The following is a 20,568-nucleotide window of genomic DNA, read 5'->3' on the forward strand; positions in this document are numbered from 1 at the left end:
GGATTAGAGAGGCCTTCGGTCTGATCCAGCACAGTTGTTTTCATGTCTTTAACAGGACCCTCCTGTTGTGCAAATCAGACAGTGAACCTGACCTGGAGGCTAGCCTGACCAGGAGAATGAAATCAGGGAGGCATCCAAAGGAGAAGGTGTTGTAGTAACCATTACAGACAAATTCCTGGAGGAGAAGGCTATCAGTGGCTACTGGTCCTGATGGCTATATGTGACCTCCAGTATCGGAGGCAGTGCCCTCTGCATGCCAGTTGCTGGGGAACACAAGCAGGAGGGTGCCACTGCACTTGTGTCCTGCTTGTGGGCTTCCCACTGGGGTGTTTGGCTGGCCACTGTCAGAACAGAATGCTGGACTAGATGGACCTTTGGTCTGATCCAGCACAGCTCTTCTTATATTCTTAAGTTCCCCCTACCCCTTTTCTCCACATCTTGCATAGTTTTATAGAGCACTATCCTGTCCTACCCTTTCTTGCTCTTTTTCCTAAGCTAACCTGCCCCAAAATGATGTAAACGCTCTTTGTCAGACAGGTACTTTCAAAAGGTTTCCGATCAAAGGTTTCCAACTCCCAGGACCAAACAGTAGAGCTGGACTCCCAGTTCCTCCCCACCCCTGCCTCCCTCCAGTTATCTTTTCAGGAATTCACCTGTAATGCTGCCCCCTCTCTGACCGAAGGAAGAGAAAGCCTCAGAGGTGCTGATCTCAAAACCATCTGTTCATGGCCAAACAGCCTTCTCCTCCACCACTCTGTCCTCGCAGCTGACCTGCCCTGTATCTCAGTCCTTCAAACCTCACAGCAGCCTCCCCAAGAAGCAAGGCTGGTTCCTGGAAAAGAGCGACTCCAAACCCCAGCTGTGCCCACAGTTAACGCAACTCATTCAGATTCTGATTGTGAAGGTTCTGATTGCGCTGCCAATTCAAGCTGATGGCGTTATCCAGAGGAAGCTGTTCCTCCTCCTCTTCCAATGTCTCCGGCATGAACTGGCGGAAAATGCTGACGCTGCTGTGCCAGAAGATGGGCTCTGGCAGCTGGCCAGCCGCGCTCCACTTCCGCGCCTCAGGATCATAGGATTCTACCATCCCCGAGAGTTCAAAGGTGTTGTCGTAGCCACCAGAGACATACAGTTTTCCACCCAGGACAGCCAAGCTGCCACCAACATGTACCTGAAGAGAAGAAAAGAAAAATGCTGTGAACGTGTGTGTGAGGGGCAACGTTTTATGGTCTTAATGTAAAATGTTTGCATTCATCTCTCTTGTATTTCATTTTGTTGGATTTGGCTCAGTTTTCCATTTCACTTGAATTTCATTCCTGTCATCTTAGACATTATTTATTTATTTATTTATTTATTACATTTCTATACCGCCCCATAGCCAAAGCTCTCTGGGCAGTTTACAGAAGTTAAAACATTACATACAATACAGAAAGTTTAAAACCCATTTACATAAAACCACACAGACAATATACACAAACAACACATAACTAAAAACAACTTTGAACTGTCAGTCATAACTAAAGACACATCCATGACCATTTAAAACTCATGTGCTGCCAAATGCCCGGGAAAAGAGACAGGTCTTAACTTGGCACCGAAAAGATAATAATGTTGGTGCTAGACGGATCTCATCAGGGAGCTTGTTCCACAGATGAGGGGCCACCACTGAGAAGGCCCTCTCCCTTGTTCCTGCCTTCCAAGCTTCCTTTGGAGGATGCACTCAGAGGAGGACCTTAAATGCTGAACGTAGCATACAGGTAGGTTCATTTCAGGAGAGGTGTACTGTCAGGTATTGCCGTCCCAAGCCATGTAGGGCTTTATAGGTTAAAATCAGCACCTTGAATTGAGCTCGGAAGCATATAGGCAGCCAGCGTAAGTGGGCCAGAGTTGGTCTTATATGTTTGGACCTTCTGGTCCCTGTTATCAATCTGGCTGCTCCCGAACCATCTTCAAAGGCAGCCCCACATAGAGCGCATTGCAGTAATCTAACTTGGAAGTTACCAGAGCATAGACAACTGAAGCCAGGCTATCCCTGTCCAGAGAGGGGCATAGCTGGGCCACCAACCAAAGTTGGTAGAAGGCACTCTGTGCCACTGAGGCCACCTGAGCCTCAAGTGACAAAGATGGTTCCAGGAGGACCACCAAACTACAGACCTGCTCCTTCAGGGGGAGTGCAACCCCATCCAGAACAGATTGAACACCCTCCATCCAGTCAGCAGAACCACCCACCAACAGCATCTCAGTCTTGTCTGGATTGAGCTTCATTTTATTAGCCCACAGCGAGGCACTGATTCAGCACATCCACAGCCTCACCTGAAGAAGATGAAAAGGAGAAAAAGAGCTGCGTGCCATCAGCATACTGATGACAATGCACTCCAAAACACTAGATGACCACAGTCAACGGTTTCATGTAGATGCTGAACAGCATGAGGGACAAAACCTGTGGAACCCCATACTGGAGAACCCACAAGGCTGAGCAGTGTTCCCAAGCACCACCTTCTGGAGCCGACCCTCCAAGTAGGGGCGAAACCACTGCAATGTAGTGCCTCCCACTCCCAGCTCAGAGTTGTCGCAGGAGGTGTTAGCTATGCCTCCCACTTTTGTGCAGATTCATCTAATACATCCTTCCCAACCTGGTGCCCCCCAGATGTTTTGCACTGCAACTCTCACCATTGATGGGAGTTGCCCTCCAGCACATCTGGAAGGCACCAGGTTGGGCAAGGAAGATCCAACTCCTTGATAAAGATGTTGAAGCATACTGGGTCTGTGGCGCCCACTCAATACCTCCAGCTTAATGAGGAACCACTGATGAACCCTTTTCGGATGGTCTGCCAAGCAGCTGTGAATCCACCTGATAGCAACATCATCTAGCCTCCATTTTACAAGTTGGCTAACCAAAATATTAGGGCTGATTTTCTCACGTTAGTCCACAGTGTTCCCATAGTCTAGTAACTGGATTTTTTATTTTTACAAAAGAGGTGAGTCTGGCTGGACTTGAGCTTTCCAAATCCATGCTGGCCTCTACTCATTATTGCTTTACTATCAAGATGTTTTCAAACTGACTGTTTTATAATCTGTTCTTGTATCTTCTCTGGTGTTCAAGTCACACTGACTGGTCTGTGATCTCCTGGATCAACCTGTCTCCTCCTTTTGGTATCTCACCCATTCTCCAAGATTTCTCAAAGATGATAGATAAATAGATAAGATATTCTGAGAGCCCATCAGCAAGACCCTTTAGTAGCCTAAGATGCAGTTCATCTGGACCTGAAGACTTGAACTCATTTAAAGGACCTCAGTATTTCTCGTCCCAATCCTTCTCAGTCTAGAACTGCAATCCTGACCCCTGATCAGTGGTGCTTCATAGGCAAAGTGACACCAAGTTCCCCTTTTGGGAGAAGATGAAGTTGAGAAGATTCACGTTATTTTAGTCACCTGTTAATATTTCACTATCCTTGCTCTTGCTTCAACATACCTGACAGCCCTACAATGTGACAGATTTAAGTAATATCCATTAAATCCATTTCAGTCACTTTTTCTTTCCAAGACTCCTATATGCACTTACCTGGGAGTGAGTCCATCGAACTCAGTGGGATTACTTAAGAGCCATGCTGGATCAGACCAAGGGTCCATCTAGTCCAGCATTCTGTTCACATACTTCTGAGTAAATATGTACTGTACTGGGGGGGGGGGGGAGAGATATGGTTTTTCACCATTATGAGTAGAGCTTAGAGAACTGTCACCAAACACCCCCAGAAGTGAAATCTCAACTGCATTTCAGGGTTACAGGGCAAAGGTGGTGGTGGTGGTCACAAGTGGTCAGCCGGTCCAGTGCTAGCCCTCCAGGGTCACTGCCTGGGCACGTGCCTCCATCTTTCTTCTCTGACACCACTGCTCCTAGTTAACCTGAGGCGAGCAAGGCTTCCTCTCGCTCTCTGAAAACAGCCAGCTACACTTCCAGTCTCCACGGGTCAAGCGGTCTCCCTGTCTATTCTCCTTCCATGACTTACTTGGTGAAGCACAACCACAACAGTCTGGGCCTTGGGTGGGCAACTTTGGGAGATGTGGGGGTCATTTTTGCTCCCCAGAAACCCCCTGCAGGCTACACTCCACAGGGTGCCTTGATTTTTTTTTTAACTGGATTTGGAAGCAAACCAATCCATCTCACTAGAAGGGTTAAATTTCACTGAAGGCTTTCTTACTGGCAGTAAGAGCTTTATGGCTAAATGTGCTGGTATTTTGCCCCTCCCCTTTGCCTTTGGCTCTGCCCACCACTGGAATGGGGCCCCCAAGAGCTTCTCCAAAATTGAATTCTGCCCTTGGGCTGAAAGTGGTAAAACATCGCTGATTTTAGTGCTTTGTAGGAAATAACCAGCATTTTAAGTTGAGCCAGGAAACAAACTGGAAGCTAGTGCCAATTAAACAAAAGCGGACTGATGTGGCCCAAAAAGCAAACATCAGATACAATCCTGGCTGCTGCGTTTTGCTCAAGCTGCCATTTCTTAACACATTCTAGGGGCAGCCCCAGATAAGAGTAGTTTGCAGTAATCTAATCTGGATTACAGCACAGGCGGTATCCTTAATCCTGGATTGGCTTCCCTACTGGCTTACATTAAAATTTATCTTGTCTGGGGTAAGCTTCAGCTGGTTAGCTCATATTCAATCTATCACTGTCAGCTAGCCATGGACCGAGAACCACAGTTGGCTTCAAATATGTTCTGGTCTCTTTAGCAACAGGACCATCTCCTCTCAACAGAGTTCAAAAGGCCATTTATTGTCAATAGACTTGGCACTCCACAACTGAGGCATTGCTTATCTAAAATAAAAGGGGAGGGCGTAGCTCAGTGGTAGAGCCTCTGCTTGGCATGCACAAGGTCCCAGGTTCAATCCCCGGTATCTCCAGGTAGGGCTGGAAAAACCGCTGCCTGAAACGCTGGAGAGCCGCTGCTGCAAGTCCGTGTCGACAATACTGGGATAAATGGACCGATGGTCTGACTCCGCATGAGGCAGCTTCCTAGGTTCCTAAAATGCCAGAAAAGGCCACACACACACATTTTTGAGTCTCTGAGCCAGCCTGCTTCTGTGTAATCCAAGATCTTTTGCCGAAGGCCTTAAGCCCTTCCTCCATTACCAACTTCACACACATCCCCCAATTTTTGCTACTGTCCTTAAAAGATTTCTAGAGATCTACCTGGAGCATGGGAGGTATTTTGTCCCATTCGTTCTTTGCTGGGCTGTAGACATCCACTTCTGCAGAGTCATCCCTGTAGGAGGAAAACAAAGAAAGAGGCTCTTGAAAGGATGTCTGTGACTCTATCCCGCACAGGTGCTGCCCCAAGGTCTCTGCTTCATTCTCAATGGGGCCAGTTCACCCAGCCCTGCTCAGCAGATTGTGCCTCACGGCACTTAATTTATTTATTTAAAACATTTGTACCCCGCCCTGTATCAATAAGATCTCAGGGAGGCATACAGATAAAATCAATTTAAACGGTATAAAACAATAAATAATTTAAACAGCTAAAAACATAACAAACATTAAACAAGCTAATACCAATTAAAATCTAAAACAATAAAATAGTTAAAACACTTTACTTTAGGGAATGCATTTAGCCCTCAAAGGCTTTGGTAAAAAGCCATGTTTTTACTTGGTGCCGAAATGAAACCAATGTCTGTGCCAATCGAGCCTCCAAGGGGAGGGCATTCCACGACTGAGAAGGAATGGAGAAGGCCCTCTCCCATGTCCCACCACAGTGTATGTCTCACACTGGTGGGACACAGAGGAGGGCCCTCCAACCGATCTCAGTCCTCGGGCAGGCATATATAGGGAGAGGTGTTCCCTCAAATATTGAGGTCCCAAGCCGCTTAAGGCTTTAAATGTCATCACCAAAGCCTTGAATTGGCAGCCAGTGCAATTTCTTTAAAACTTTAACACCTTCAAAACTGGTGTTATGTGATTTTTACGAGATGTTCCAGTCAGCAGTCTAGCTGCTGCATTTTGCACTAGCTGCAACTTCCAAGTCATCTTCAAGGGCAGGCCCATGTAAAGGGCATTGCAGTAGTCTAATCAGGAAGTTGCCAGCACATGTACTACTGTCGCTAAGGTATCCCCGGCCAGGAAAGGCCGTAGCTTTCCAGGAAAGGCCATGGATCAGCCAAAGCTGGCCTCAAGTACTCTGGGCCATGGAGTCCACCTGGGGCTCCAGTGGCAGGGATAGATCTAGGAGTACGCCCAAGCTACACACCTGCTCCCTCAGGGGAACTGCAGCCCCATCCAGGACAGGTTGCTCACCCAATTCCTAGACTCAGGAACCACCAATCCACAGAGCCGGGATTTACCTTCAGTTTATTGGCCCTCATCTAGCCCATTATAGCCTCCAAGCACTGGTTCAGCACCTTCACCTTTGCGCAAGTGCACTAGGGTTGTACGAGAAATTCATTTCAGCTGGCTTATGTCCAGGATCTACCCTGTTCACACCTCCCAAGTGATCCTCCCAGGATCTACCCTGTTCACACCTCCCAATCACCTCCCAGTCTGCAGCCAAAATTTGTACATTCCTGACCTTGCAATGTGTGTGTGTGGGGGGGATGTGATGGTTTTGAAAACTGCACGCATCAGAAAAAATGCATACTTTTTTTAAAAAAGTGTGTGCAAACACGCCTTATTCAACGGGAGAAGACTGTGTACCCAAGTATTTTGCAATTTTCATGTGAACAGAATTTTAAAAGCTTGCAATCTGATACGAACACGGGTTGGACTGAGCTTCAAGGTGGAAATCGGAGAACCCTGATGAAACTGAAGTTTGCCAATTCCCACATCTCCAACGAGTGTGTGTATGCCTTTGTGGGTACCAACACTCACCCCTCAAAAAAACCCCACCAGCAACTTGCCAGCTGACAGCACAGGAACTGTCAAGAAGAGGAACGGTGAGTATCTGGCAGTTTTAACACACTGCCAGCACCGACACATGAGATGGGCAACAGAAGACCCCTCTTCTTGCCAATGCAGAGCATGCTACTGGCCGGGGGCAGGGGACATTTGGCAGTGCAGGCTAGAAAAAGAATTTCTTGGAGCCAGCACTTAATAAGCAGGCTAGGAAATTTAACAAAAATGTGATGCCACCTGCACCCTGTTTATGGCACACATAACTAACCTCCATACGTGCGTACGGAACAGTGACTACCTGGCGTTTTGGTGTGTGTGGCAGTGACTGTGATTGCACAAGCTCCTTATGGGGAGGGCTTTTTATGCACAGTTGCTTGCTTGTCATCATCCTTTCAGCTTTTGTTAGCCGTGGTGAGCAGGGAGAGAGGCCAAGCACTGTAGGGCTGACGGCGCCTCTTCCCCAGGCAGCTGCTCCTGGAATGTGGTACACCTCCTCATTCTGCATGGCCCAAGCCTGGCGTACAGGCAAGCCTGCCTATTTCTTATTTGCAGCATTTTTACCCCACTCTTCAGCCAAAACTAACAGCAAGACAGTCCCTGCCTAAAGACTTACAACCTAAAGGACACAATTTGAAAAGAAAAGGGATTGGGAGGGAGGTGGAAAGAAGCAAAACTGAGCTACCCATTCTTTGTTTCAAAGTTCTCATAGGCATCCTTTCTGGCAGGGGAGGGCAAAACAAGCCCCTTGCCGCTGCTCCTTCTCTGGCTGATGTATGGGGCTTGGTTGGTCTCCCCCTTGCCATGTTTATCTTGGGAGGCAGGGGGTGCAGCTTCCCAGAGGCCCATGTATGCACTGCACAAGGCCCACGAGAAGCCTACAAGAGCGCAGACCAGACTTCTGCGACCTGGTGCTCTCCAGATGTGTTGGACTGCAACTCCCATCATTCCCAGGCAGCATGGGCAATGGTCAAGAATGCTGGGAGTTGCAGTCCAACACATCTGGAGAGCAGCAGGTTGGTGTAAGGCTACCAAACACGAGCCAAATCCGTTTTCGAAAACTGCAGGTAAACTCTGGAAAAGAGAAGAGGCGTGGACAGTTGCCTCGTAGTTTCCAGGTATCTTCGTGTGCACGTCAGGAATAACAGCAGATTTAGGTCTGTTCTGGAAGATTCACAAGCCATTCTCCAGTTGCATAGTATTGCTGCTTGTTCTATCCACAACCCGGAGAGTGTGACAGCAACAGGTGAAGTGTGCTGGGGACAAAGAAATGCGCTTTGCTGACTCTGAACAGCAGAGAGGAGAAGACTCGCAAAGCAGTCACAAACTCGCAGCCAAAATTAAACCAGAGGTGAGACTGCTTCCACTGAACAGGTTACTTGGAACTTCCTGCTCCCATCTCAAATGATCAGACCTGACGAACAGCGGCTGCAGTCGTTAACTTCTGTTACTGGACAAATCTATTAAAATGAAGTGGGGCTTTTATATAAAAGCAAATTTGGGATAAAAATTATGCACTTATAGCGGAGGACAGGAAGGACGGGGCAGCCCAAAGGAACAGCACAGGCTGCAAAATCAACAAGGAACCTCCCCAGCAAACCTGGGACCGTCCGAACCGATAGCTGCCCTGTCAGCACTGGGATCTGCTAGACTTTCCTGGGGCCTGGGCAGGAATCCAAACTATTTCTCAAGCCCAGATCCAGAGGGTTCCAGCCTCAGCAACTGCCACCAAGCTCTACTACAGTGAATGGCTGCTCATTCCAGCAGGGAGGGGAGGGAGCCACATATCAGAATGAATCCAGGAATTCTAAACTTCCAGCTCCCTGCCGGCTGGGGAAGCTCTGCACAAGCTGATCAGTGACAGATGCAGAGACTTTTTGCCACTCGGATTCATTTTTGGTGTCAGGACAAGAAGTGTAACTCCTGCTTTCAAAAAGGACCCCTTCGTATCAGAGAAAAGGGATGTCTTTTCTGGCCCACATCAGGCCTCTGCTTCCTCCCCAGGCTGTTGTACGGACAACAGCAATAACATACGTCAAATGCTCTAGACACTCAAAAAGAGCAACATATTATTTTGATTCATTACTTATTTGTCACCAGCATGCTGTGCTTTCCTGAACTTGTCTGCTTTAACTGGCACCAGGCTGGACAGTTTAAGAAAGACACGATTAAGGATCACTTGATGAACAGGGTCATTTTAAGCTTTCATCGCCTCGTTGGGTTGTCGGTCAGTAACCTTGACTGGGAAGAAAGGTCCTGCACTGCCCTGGTTCACATAGGAGCTGCCAACGGAGTCTCCACAAGGGGAGAAGCCTCCAGGCAATGGTGGCAACTGGTGGCTCCAACAGCTATTCCAACCAGCTGCAGAGAACCCGCTGGGGCCTCCTCCAGTGAGCAGCACCAACAGAAGGTTGCAAGGGGGCTCTCCAGAAGTAGCCAAAATAGCTGAACCTGCTACAGTCACCCGGAAGACTCTCAACACAAGGAGCTCCCTTCGTGAACCAGGCATGGGCTTCAAGCTGGTTGTTGGAATCCATTCTAAAGACAGAGCCAAGCGCTGCAGTCGAAGAACAGCAACTGAACAGAGAACAAGCCCAGATCCCAAGTAGAAAAGCTGCCACCAGCCTGCTCACCTCTCTCAAGCTCAGTCTGAAAATTGACTGACTTCTAGGGACTATTTTTGGCCCTGCTTGATCATGCGCTTAGCCTATCACCGGCTGAAGTACTTGACTCCTCTTTCAGATGACAAGAATCTGAGTTACGACAGCTCTGTTGACGAAGAGCAGGAAGTCATGTTCTCCTTCTGGAGGATGCTTTGTAAACTCTGTTCTTACACAAGCTAAGCCCTGCCAACTTAGTTTGGCACAGAACTGTGGCGGTATCAAGCAAATCATCTTGTGGGGAGGTGGGGTGGGGACGGAGAGGAGTTCCTTCCCATTCTCTGAACCCAGTCTGGGATGTTGCTTAATTGAACCAGTGCCACGTGACTGCAACACCTTCAGGGAAACCTGCAACGGCTGGTAGCACTGGGGTATCTGAAGACAACCCGTTTTTACCAGGAATTGCCTCTTTCCACTGGGCTCCTCCCTTTGCCAGATATCCTCAGGAACCTCTGGAAAGCAAGATGGATCTGGGTACAAAAGCAACAGGGACACCCAGCTGTGAAGCCAGGCAGATGCTCATTCTCAGTGGTCTCAAGAAATGAAAAGATCAACATTTCTCAAACATCTGGTCAAACTCTAAGTTTGCAGTTGCTTTGCCTCTGCACCATGATCCTTCTTTTTTTAAAGAAATGTTACTCTTAAGAAGACAGGAGCCCTGGCAAATCACACCAAAGGCCCAGCATTCTGCTTCCCCTAGTAGCCAAGCAGGCACCACGGGGAAGCCCGCAGACGGGATGACGGCAAGCCTCCTCCCCCCCCCCCCGTTGTTACTGCCCAAACAGTATTCACTGGCCATCGCAGCAACCGAGGAAGCTGCCTTATACCGAGTCAGACCCTGGGTCCATCTAGCCCAGTATTGTCGACACTGACCAGCGGCAGCAGCGGCTCTCCAGGGCTTCAGGCAGATTTTCCAGCCCTACCTGGAGATGCCAGGGATCGAAACTGGGACCTCCCGCATGCAAAGCAGGGGCTCCACCTCTGAGCTACACTGCTGGCAAGTCCTCTCCTCATCACACAGACATCTAATCCCCCCTTGAAGCCATCTAAGCTAATAACCACCACCTCAACAGCCCAGAGATTTGGTTATCCATGCCAATCAATTCACAAAAGCTTCTAACCCATAATAACATTGCTTGTTACCTGCCTACCCAGGCCACTGTTCCACCACCATCCATTCCAGCAGGCTGCAGTACAGGGGAGTGAGATCAGAAGCAGGGCCATTCCACCCGTCCTGGTGAAATACCACTTGCTTTTTCCTCTTCCTTCCCCATCCTTTTTTCCTTTCGCGTCGTGTCTTTCTGTAGGCCTGCAGGCAGGGGCTGTCTGGTGTGTGTGTTTTTTACTGCTTGTGCATATGCCACACCAGGACCCCCTTCGGTTGATGGGTGAGATAAAAATGCTTTAATTGATTAATTAAATGAAATGCCTGGAGGCAACCACTGCTTGACACAAGTTAGCAGGGAGGCGGCCATTTCTGGATCCCGGATTACGCGCCCCCAGGAGGAGGTGCCTCAGGCAGCTCTTACCTTACAAAATACATCAGCCCACTCAGAGTGACCGTCTTGGGAGCGAACGACCAGGGAGGAAGCTGCCCGCAGTTCACCAGAGACCAAAGGTCTGATTCCGGGTCATAGCACTGCATGACCATGGACTCTTTTCCGGCCAAGGAGCCCGTGGCATACAGCTTGCCACGGCAGGCGGTGGTGGAACAGTTGTCCATGGGGTAGAGCATGGGCTGCAGGGGCTCCCAGGCATCCAACGTGTGGTCGTAGCGCTCGGTGCTGTCGGAGGCGACCACGTAGAGGAGGCCGTCCAAGACGGCCGAGCTGTGGTACTCCCGGGCTTTCAGCATCGGAGACACCTCCGCCCACTCGTTCACGCTGGAGTTGTATCGCCAGACGCAGTCGTAGAGCCTCGAGCCGTCAGAGCCGCCTGGGGAAAGGGCATGAGGTTCCACAGGTAAGAATTTTCCATACCTGGGCCGGGTCCCCCCTTGGGCTTGCTGACAATCCTACACCAGCCTTCCCCAACCGGGTGCCCTCCAGACGTTTTGGACTACAACTCCCAACGCACAGCCAACGGTCACGTATGCTGAGAGCTGCACTCTGACACATCTGGCGTGCACCGGGTTGGGGTAGGCCCCTGTAAGAGCACAATCCTCTTGTCTCGAAAGCGGGCTATTCGTCACCGTCCCTGCCCTGGTGCCGGGAAGCCCACGCCCCCCGGGTTGCCTGCTGCGGCCAGGGAGCTGTGGCGCTCGCCACTCCCGGGGTTTTCTCCACATCCCCCTGGAGTCGTTGCCACACCAGAGCTGGAGCGTGGAATGTGTGCCCCAGCCCGCGGGCGCTTGGCAGGAAATGGAAACGTCCTCCCGACGCCTTAAAACGGGGCGAAGGGCGAGGCTCGTGGCAGGGGGCCCCCGCGCCGGGCAAAGGGGCCGCGGGGGGGCTCAGGGCCATGCCAGGCCTGCCTCCCTTCTGGCGCCTGCTGCCTGCGCTATAAATACCTCTCCGGCCTGGGGCTCAAGCCGGCGAGCTGAAACGCCGGGAAAGCGCGGGGGCGGCCGGGCGGCGGCCGAGATCCGCTGCTGGGCGCCGCGCCGCCTGGGGCGCGGGGGGCCGGTCCCCGCCAGCCCCGCCGGCGGGTCCAGGCCAGGCGCTGCCGTCCAGCAGCATCGGGGGCCCCCCGACGGCCAGCCGCCGCCCGGGATCGCCCCCCGCCGGAGGCTTCGCGGGCTCCCCGGCCGGCGGCTCCGGGCCGCGGGGCGAGGGCCCGGCCCAGGCCCGCCCGGCTCACCGGTGACGTAGGCGTCGTTGCCGAGCGCGGCCGCGCTGTAGCCGCCGCCCAGGTGCTCGGGGAACTCGGCCAGGTAGCGCCAGTGGCCGTTGCGCGGGTTGAAGCCGTCCACGGCCACCAGCTCGTCGCAGTCGCGGTCGCAGCCGCCCAGCACGAGCAGGATCTCGGCCAGGCCGGTGGAGGGGCGCGGGCGCAGGCGGGCGCAGGGCGCGCGGTCGTGGCGGTCCAGGCGGCCGGCCTGGAAGAGGCGCGCCTCGGCCACCAGGCGCAGGCAGGCGGCGGAGCGCGCCACCAGCGGCTCGCCCTCCACGTGCGCCAGCAGCGCGAAGCGGCGCACGAAGGGCAGGCGCACGTGCGCCAGCAGCTGGGGCAGCAGCGGCGCGCGCGCGGCCGGCTCGGCGCGCACCCAGCGCAGCGCCAGCGCGAAGGCCGCCTCCTCCTTGGGCACGCGCAGCGCGTCGTCGCGCAGGTACGAGAGCAGGCGCGCCAGCGGCACGCGCTCCAGCTGCGCGCCCAGCTCGCCCTCGGGCTCGGCCGCGTGGCGCAGCACGCAGCGGCGCGCCGCGGCCGCCAGCGGCGCGCACGCGAAGGCCTCGCCGAAGTCCTGCAGCTCCAGCGCGGCGGCCGGCGCCAGGCGCGCCGCCAGCCAGGCGCCGCACGCCGCCTTCACGGCCGGGAACTGCAGCAGGTCGGCGGCGCGCAGCAGCCGCTCGGCCAGCTCGGGCTCGGGCTCGGGCCCCGGCCCCGCGCCCGCCAGCGCCGCCACGCGGCCCGTGTAGGCGAAGTCGAGCAGCAGCGCCAGGCACTCGGGCTCCACGCCGTGCAGCCGCACCCGCGCCGCCCGCGCCTCCCGCAGCCCGCCGCCGAACATGGCGCGGAAGTAGCCCGAGGCCGCCGCCAGCACCGCGCGGTGCGCCCCGAACTCGCCGCCGCCCGCCACCAGCGTCACGTCCAGCAGCGCGCGCTCCGCCCGCAGCGCCGCCAGGCCGCGCAGCACCGCCGCCGCGTGCGCCGCCTCCGCCGCCATGGCCCGCGCGCCGCGCCGCCCGCCCGCCCGGCTCCTCCCCGCTCGGCGGCGGCGCGCCGTGTCACGCGCTCTCCCGCGCGCCGCCCCGCCCCGCCCCGCCGGCGGCCCCCTCGGGAGGGCCGGGGCTGGTCCTGCGCAGAGCGGGCCCGCGGGGGCGAGGCGAGGCGAGGCGGGACCGACTTCCCTCCCGGTCGTTTCGGCGTGTCCGCCCCAGCCGGGCCCCACGCGGGAGGCCGCCCCTCGAGCCGCGCCCGCCCAGCCGGCCAAGGCCCTCGGCCGGTTCCCGGGCATCAAGCAAGGGGGCCGGAAGAGCCCCGAGGGCGCGCGGAGTAGCGGGGCTGGAAGGGGCCGGCGAGACCCTCGAGCCCATCCCGGCGCAGCGCGGGCGTCCCAGGCAGCGCGTCCCCGGCAGGTGGCTGTCCGGCCTCATCTCGGGTGCCTCCCATGCGGGAGAGCCCCGCCTCCCCGGGGAAGGGGCTCCGTCGTCGGATTGCGCCCACAGTCAGGCCGTTTCTCCCGATGCTCAGCCGGAATCTGGTTCCTGCCACTTGAGCCCATGATTCCGTGTCCTGCTCCGGGATGATCAAGAAGAGATCCTGGCCTCCCTCTCTGGGACCACCTTTCAAGGACTTGAAGAGCGCCATCCTATCTCCCCTCAGTCTTCTCTTCTCAAGGCTAAACATGCCCAGTTCTTTCAGTCTCTCTTCACAGGGCTTTGTTTCCAGGCCCCTGATCATCTTTGTTGCCCTCCTCTGAACCCTCTCCAGCTTGTCTGCATCCTTCTTAAAGTGCAGAGCCCAGAACTGGACACAGTACTCCAGATGAGGCCTAACCAGTGCTGAGGAGAGGGGAACTTGGACTTCCCTGGATTTGGAAGCGATGCTTCTATGAATGCAGCCCAGAACAGCATTTGCCTTTTTTGCAGCCACATCACATTGTTGCCTCATGTTCAGCTTGTGATCGACAACAATTCCAAGATCCTTCTCTGTGACAACCTTTCAAGCATTAAATGAAAATAATGATATAAAGATCCATATAATACAATATTAAACATTTTAAAAGTATTGAGCTGGCAGTAAAACTAAAAAAGCAACAGCTTCAAGGTCGAAAGGCTGCTAAAGAGGAAGGGCCTTGCCTCTAAGGGCCCAGTCCTATGCATCTTTAGACTGGATGTTTTAGCACACCCTAAATGTATACAGCGAAGAATCCAGGTAGCTCTCCACGGGAAAGGGGTGGGGGCACAACAAAGAAGGCTTTCTCCAGGGCCACTTCTCTCAAACCACTTTCCTCTCTCATATTCCTAGCACAGGGTCCCCAACGCAGCGCCTGGGGGCACCTCTAAGGGTGTCCGGAAATGGGTCCCTGAGGCGGTGCCCATGGGCACCCAAAAATATCCCCCCCCCCATTTTTTAATATACGTCCATAGATTTGTATGGAACACATACAACTTTCTAGCAATTATACATGGTCTCCAATAAAAGTAGACCAAATTTCCAAATAAGTATCCATTTGAAGGTGACGTCTGCATGCCACCTGTTCAGATATTGAAAGCACTGTAAGGTCCTCAGTCCATTGCATTATAGGAAGTGACGATCCTTCCAGTGTTCAGTCTTTTAGCTGTCAAAAGGGCACAAAGAATCCATTTACGCTATTTGTTGATTTCCATGAAGCAGGTGTATAATTGAAAAGAGCATGTACATCGGTGAATTTAACGACTGTTCCAGTTCAAAATGTGTCCGTATAATAACCTCCTTGCAAAAAAAAGCAACTACTGGACATGGCCAAACCATATGTTTAAAAGAAGCATGAGCTGTATTGCATCACCAGCAATTAGCCAAATTAGGCAATCCCTTATTAAAGAGACATTGTGGTGTCCAACAGACACAAGACAAAAGGTTTTGCTGAATAAGACACAGCCTAAGAACCATATACAGGTGGATGTCAAAGCAGCAATCCACTGCTCAGCCATTTTGTGGTGGTGCCCACAGCAGTTTCTCAAATTCCTAAATGCTTCCACAGGTCCAAAAAGATTGGGGATTGCCTAGAGCAATCTGTTTGCCTTGTTCACCCAGAGAGAAAGCTTTATCCACCCCCTGCCCCGGTAAAGCACGAGTCCATGCATAATGCAGCACAACTGCCTATTCCCATTTTTAGGGCCTCTGGCTGAGGAGTGCTGGGATTTGTAGTCCACCACATCTTGCGGGCATTATTGGGGAAGGCTGCATTAACAGAACTGGCTCATGAGTTTCAGACCCCATTGCACAGTTCAGGACCAGCATGCAAGAACTGGCGTCCTCCATTCTGGGTGTGTTTGCATCGGCCCACTCAAAAAGCTGCAATGAAGTATGTCTCTTACTGCTTAGGCTGCCAACACAATGGGGGATAAACGACTTCAGTTCTCACTGGTGCATCCACTACCAAAATGAAGTACTTCTGGAGTGAACTATTGTGTGTGGGGGGGAAGAGGTGTGAACACAGATGAGGACACCCCCCACTAATGGGTTGTGGAATTCCTCTCCCCTGGACTTCATAACTCAGTAATGGGCTAGATGACGGCCGGTAAACTGAAACTGAGTCCTGGCAAGACGGAAGCCCTGTGGGTGAGTGGTTCCTGGGCCTGGGAAATAGGCTCATTCTCTGTTCTGCATAGGGTTGCACTCCCTCTGAAAGATCAGGTCTGTAGTTTGGGGGCACTCCTAGATCCATCACTGTCGCTGGAAGCCCAAGTGGCCATGGCAGCTCGGAGTGCCTTTTACCAGCTTCGGCTGGTTCGCCAGCTACGGCCTCTCCTGGACAGGGGTAGCTTGGCCACAGTGGGACAGGCACTGGATTACTGCAATGCACTCCATATGGGGCTGCCCTTGAGGCTGCTCCAGAAGCTGGAACTAGTGCAGAACGCAACAGCTTGTCTGCTGTCGGGAGCTGCCCCTTTCCAGCACGCAGCTCCTTTGCTGAGGGACCTGCACTGGCTGCCTCTTCGCTACCGGGCCAGGTTGAAGGTTCTAGTACTAGTGTACAAACCCTAAACAACTTGGGACCAGGATACCTGAGAGAGCGCCTTCTCCCTTACCAACCTGCTGGGTCACTGAGGTCATTGGAAGGCTTGCTCCTGGTGGTTCCACATGGACCCATGGCCTGGTTGGAACCCACCAGGAAGAGAGCCTTCAGTGGCCCCCTTCCTGTGGGATTCCCGGCCTTTGGAAGTCAGGCAGGTGCCAATGGTGAGTTGCTTTCGGCAACTCCTGAAGATGTTATTTTGAGAGGCCTTCCCTGAGTGACCAGCCATGATTCATTATGTTCAGAATCTGGTCTTTTAAAATATTTTCATAGTTTGAGTTATGGGGTTTTATTCTTTTATCTTGCTGTTCACCGTTCCAAAACCTTTGATGTGGAGCGGTATATAAATATTGTAAATAAATAATAAAAAGTGTATTTGGTTATCCAGGTGGAGTGCATGGATGCCTCTTAAGTACAGAGCTCCATATAGCAGCACCGTGTTCTGAACTCTGGTACCTTTACTTGGCACCATCAGTGTGCTGTATAAACTAAAAGAGTTCAGGTGCTAGAGTTTACACTCTGGAGTTCACCACAGGAGAAGAGGAGCGAGACTGAAGTAGGCGGGAAGTCGGAAAAGTAAGCATTCATTTCTGCTATACATACTTAAGGGTGCAATCCTATGCATGCTTAGACAGAAAAAAGGTCCTACAACTCCCAGCATGCTCCAGCCAGCATGGAAGGATGGGGGGTGCTGGGGGTGTAGGGCTGTCCAATCCAATGCATTGGATTGTGCCCTTAGTTACAGTTGGGTATCTTCCAAAGATGTGTGCTTGGACCTGCAGCCTCAAGATCCAAGCACCTCGACCACAACTGAAGCAGTGAAGGTTTTTTCTCAGCAAATCGAGCAAGCTAGAGTCCTCTTCTGTGGCAGGGAACTGTTTCGCTCTGCTCCGCAGCTGCTTATGTAAGGAGCACCAGGCGAGGTATCCAAACTGTAAACAACCCAGGGAGACGTTGGATCTGAGCTGTTTGCTTGACTTGTGCTGCCATCCCGCACCCCAACTTGGCGCCCTCCAGATGTGTTAGTCACAGAATTCCTGATCAGTAGCCATGTTCATGAGGGCTGATGGGAGCTGAAGTCCAAAACATTTGGAGGACACCAGGTTGGGGAAGGGTGCTGTACTCGCTGTCCTGGCAGTAACCCCCACTGTATTCAAGGGGACTGAGTAGTGACATCTGGGATTGTGCTGCCAGACTGCACAACTGCTGGACACTGACTAGAAAGCAGGCAGACAACAGAAGCAGGTGGTGCTGAGCAGCACTGTGTTAATCCGGCACCAAAGAAGGAGAAATGATGCTACTAACAAGGCTGAGGTGGCTGCTTCAAATTGCAAGTGGTTAACTTGGTCCCGAAACGTGTAACGAGCCTGATGGAGGGTCTTGGGGAGACCTACAGGAAGAACCCCGGGCTCCCATTTGAGAGAACTCTAGACATATTCTAGACCCCCGACTCTTGATCAGGCTTCGTCTTCTGGCCTTATGCCGCTTCTGAACTGAAGGCTGCGAGAGCTGGTGGCGAACGTGCATTGGGAAAGCACGGCGTGGCTGTGTTATGCTCCGGGCTGGTGCTTGCGGAGGCCACAGCAAGGGCCGGGGAACAACGGTTCGGTTAAAGCCTCTCAGCTGGTGATGAGCAGCAGCGACGGACAGCTTTGGCGCCTGCTCAGATGCCAGTTCTGAGCAAAGGCCTTTGCCGACTAGCTCATGCATTTCACCTGCGATGAAAAGGGGGACGAAGACCATCCTTGCTTGACCCTTCTTGGTTTGGGAAGACACACCAGTGGTACGAACAATGGTACAAACAGTCATTACTGAGCACGTGTCTGTGAAGGCATCAGCCTTGGCTTCCAATTTCCTGGCCTTGCGGAGCTCGAGCCAACATGAGATAACCTTAAGTCTGGTCTTAAACTGGCAGATTTTTTAAAAAAAACATTGAATAATACTCGGTGTAGTGCTTCAGAAGAGAACTTGGAAGGTAGATGACTCAGCAACAAAAATGTCCCAGCCCTTGGGAGCCAGTTTGGTGCAGTGATTAGAGGCTACTTTCCCAGCCTGGTGTGCCCTCCAGATGTGTTGGACTACACCTCCCAATACACCCAACCAGCATGGGCAAAGGTCTGGGGATGGTGGGAGTTGGAGTCCCACACATTTGAAAAGCATCCGGTCGGGGAGCCTGGGCTACACTGGAGCTTGGCTGAAAGGTGGTGGGATATTTTTCCAGTTTAGCAGCCAGTTGGGCCTGTTTCATAAAGGTTGTATGTGCCAAAGATTTGATGTTTTTTTCCCCAAGCATTCATGTTTGGCAAGATGTTATGCTAATGTTCCCATGTCGCAACAGGGATCGGAACTTGTTGTTTGGCTCGAAGAGAAAGCTATAAAAGCCTGCAAGAAAAATATTCCCCTTTCCCCATTCCAAAGAAGCAAATTATGATTTGGCACGTGGGTAGGGGTCATCCCTGTAGCCAACAGAAAAGCTGTGTTTTTCTACATGACTTATGGATTCAAGGAGCTCAATTAATCTGGATCCTGAACTTGCTGAATGAGAGGGCAAAGAATGAAAATCCCTCACCAGCCACTCCAGCTGTACAGCACTTTTGGTAGGGGATGAAGATCGGGTCATATCCCACACAAGACCCTTTGAAATGAAGGGGGGCTGTGCAGCAGAGGTGAGGCATCATGGATCGTGGCTCAAATGCCCTATAACTCTGAAAACCGCATGAAGAGTTGAAGCTCTGGCAAATTCTGCTTTGGAATACCAGTATCTTGGAGTGAGGGAATTGGCCATACTGGCTGGGAATAATGGGAACTGCAGTCCAACACATCTGGAAGGCACCAGATGGGGGGGCGGGGCTGACCTAAGCTAAGTCCCATACATGCTATTTACCTGGGCATTTTTCTTCTGTACCAAAATACGTTGTGTATTTGTTTTTTTAATGAAATGTATGTGCGCGTCCCCCCCATTAAAAAAATACAGCTTTGAAAAAAAGAAATTCATCATTCCCCAAATCGTCCTTGCTAGCCTGTACCAAGCCCAGAGGGGGAAGTATAAGCAGTGAGGACAGCAACAACAATAAAGGCCAAGCCCTTTTTTGGAAACTTTTATTACTGCCATAAACTTTAAACCTTCTGTCTCTTCTCCAGACTCGCTCACTTTCACCGCAGTTTGTCATGAAGCCTTACTGACCTGCAAATGTTCCTTAGAATTCTCTCTCTGGTTGCTAGCAGCTCATGTATTTGAGAGGCAGTGATGAGGAGCCTCCTTCAACGGCGCGCTGGGATCTCAGTGGGTCGAAAAATCCCAGGGAAGCCTATGGACTGGCACCTGCAGCGCTGTCCAGCCCTGGCAAATTGCCCCACAGCATTCCTAAAAGGATTACAAGAACGGGGTGGGTGTCACAAGACAGAAATGAGTCAAAGGACATTGGGCAACCGGTGTCTGCTTTGTCTGAGCAGCAAACTGGAACATATGCTGGCGTCTACTGTCCTCTGATAGTTCCTCTTTGCCCAATAGATGCCGCTAAAAGAAAGCCATTTTAATTTTTTGCGCAGTGCCCAGGAAATGTAAGCATCATCATCATAGGCTATGTTGCCCAATTAAAGAAACCTTAGTTGATCAATCTGTCAATTACATTTGCATATATTCGCTTAGAGGGCCGCGGTGGCTGAGTGGTTCAGACGCTGAACTGCAGACCGGAAGGTCGCAGGCCACCAGTTCGAGACCCGAGTGCTGTGCGACGGAGTGAGCTGCCGTCTTCGGTCCCAGCTCCTGCCAACCCAGCAGTTCGAGAGCGAGACACTGCAAGTAGATAAATAGGCGCCGCCTCGGCGGGAAAGGTAGCAGCGCTCCGCGCGCCTCGGTGTTCAGCCATGCCGCCCACACGACCACGGAGGCGTCTTCGGGCAGCGCTGGCTCTCCGGCGTAGAAACGGGGATGCGCGCCGCACCCTGGAGTCGGACACGGCTGGCTGGGGACGCCTTTGCCTTGTTTATGTCCGCTTACAAGAAAGAACAATAAGCCCCAAGTGCCACGGCATGGCGCACCACGACAGCGCGGCGACGGCGAGGGCCTCAGGCCGCGCGAGGCGGCGGAGGCGGCCGGAGCGCGACAGGGCAGGCGGAGATGCTGCGGGCGCGCTCCGCCTCAGCGC

At 52.6% G+C, this 20,568-nt stretch overlaps 1 protein-coding gene across 17 annotated transcripts; it reads right to left on the minus strand.

Moving 5' to 3' along the window:
- Positions 1-499: 499 nt before the first annotated feature.
- Positions 500-20,392, minus strand: KLHL21 (kelch like family member 21). Of its 17 annotated transcripts, XR_014786048.1 has the most exons (6): positions 12,337-20,392; positions 11,067-11,472; positions 10,681-10,912; positions 6,334-6,411; positions 5,189-5,261; positions 500-1,171 (listed from the first exon to the last, which is right to left on the minus strand). XR_014786048.1 is itself a non-coding variant. In XM_084822138.1 (5 exons), exons 1-5 carry the CDS (start codon positions 13,652-13,654, stop codon positions 1,081-1,083), a joined length of 2,112 nt encoding a protein of 703 aa, XP_084678264.1. In that variant the 5' UTR covers positions 13,655-20,392; the 3' UTR covers positions 500-1,080. The 17 variants fall into 17 exon arrangements, 7 of the variants coding, with proteins under 7 accessions (XP_084678264.1, XP_084678269.1, XP_084678265.1 ...); XM_084822138.1 differs by lacking the exon at positions 6,334-6,411 and having other exon boundaries at positions 10,689-10,912; XM_084822143.1 differs by lacking the exon at positions 6,334-6,411 and having other exon boundaries at positions 500-2,313; positions 10,689-10,912.
- Between the last annotated feature and the right edge of the window lie 176 nt (positions 20,393-20,568).

This window comes from Heloderma suspectum, chromosome 15, assembly GCF_057233095.1.
Source record: "Heloderma suspectum isolate Gila_16-S chromosome 15, 16-S_ref, whole genome shotgun sequence".
Lineage (NCBI taxonomy): Eukaryota > Metazoa > Chordata > Lepidosauria > Squamata > Helodermatidae > Heloderma > Heloderma suspectum.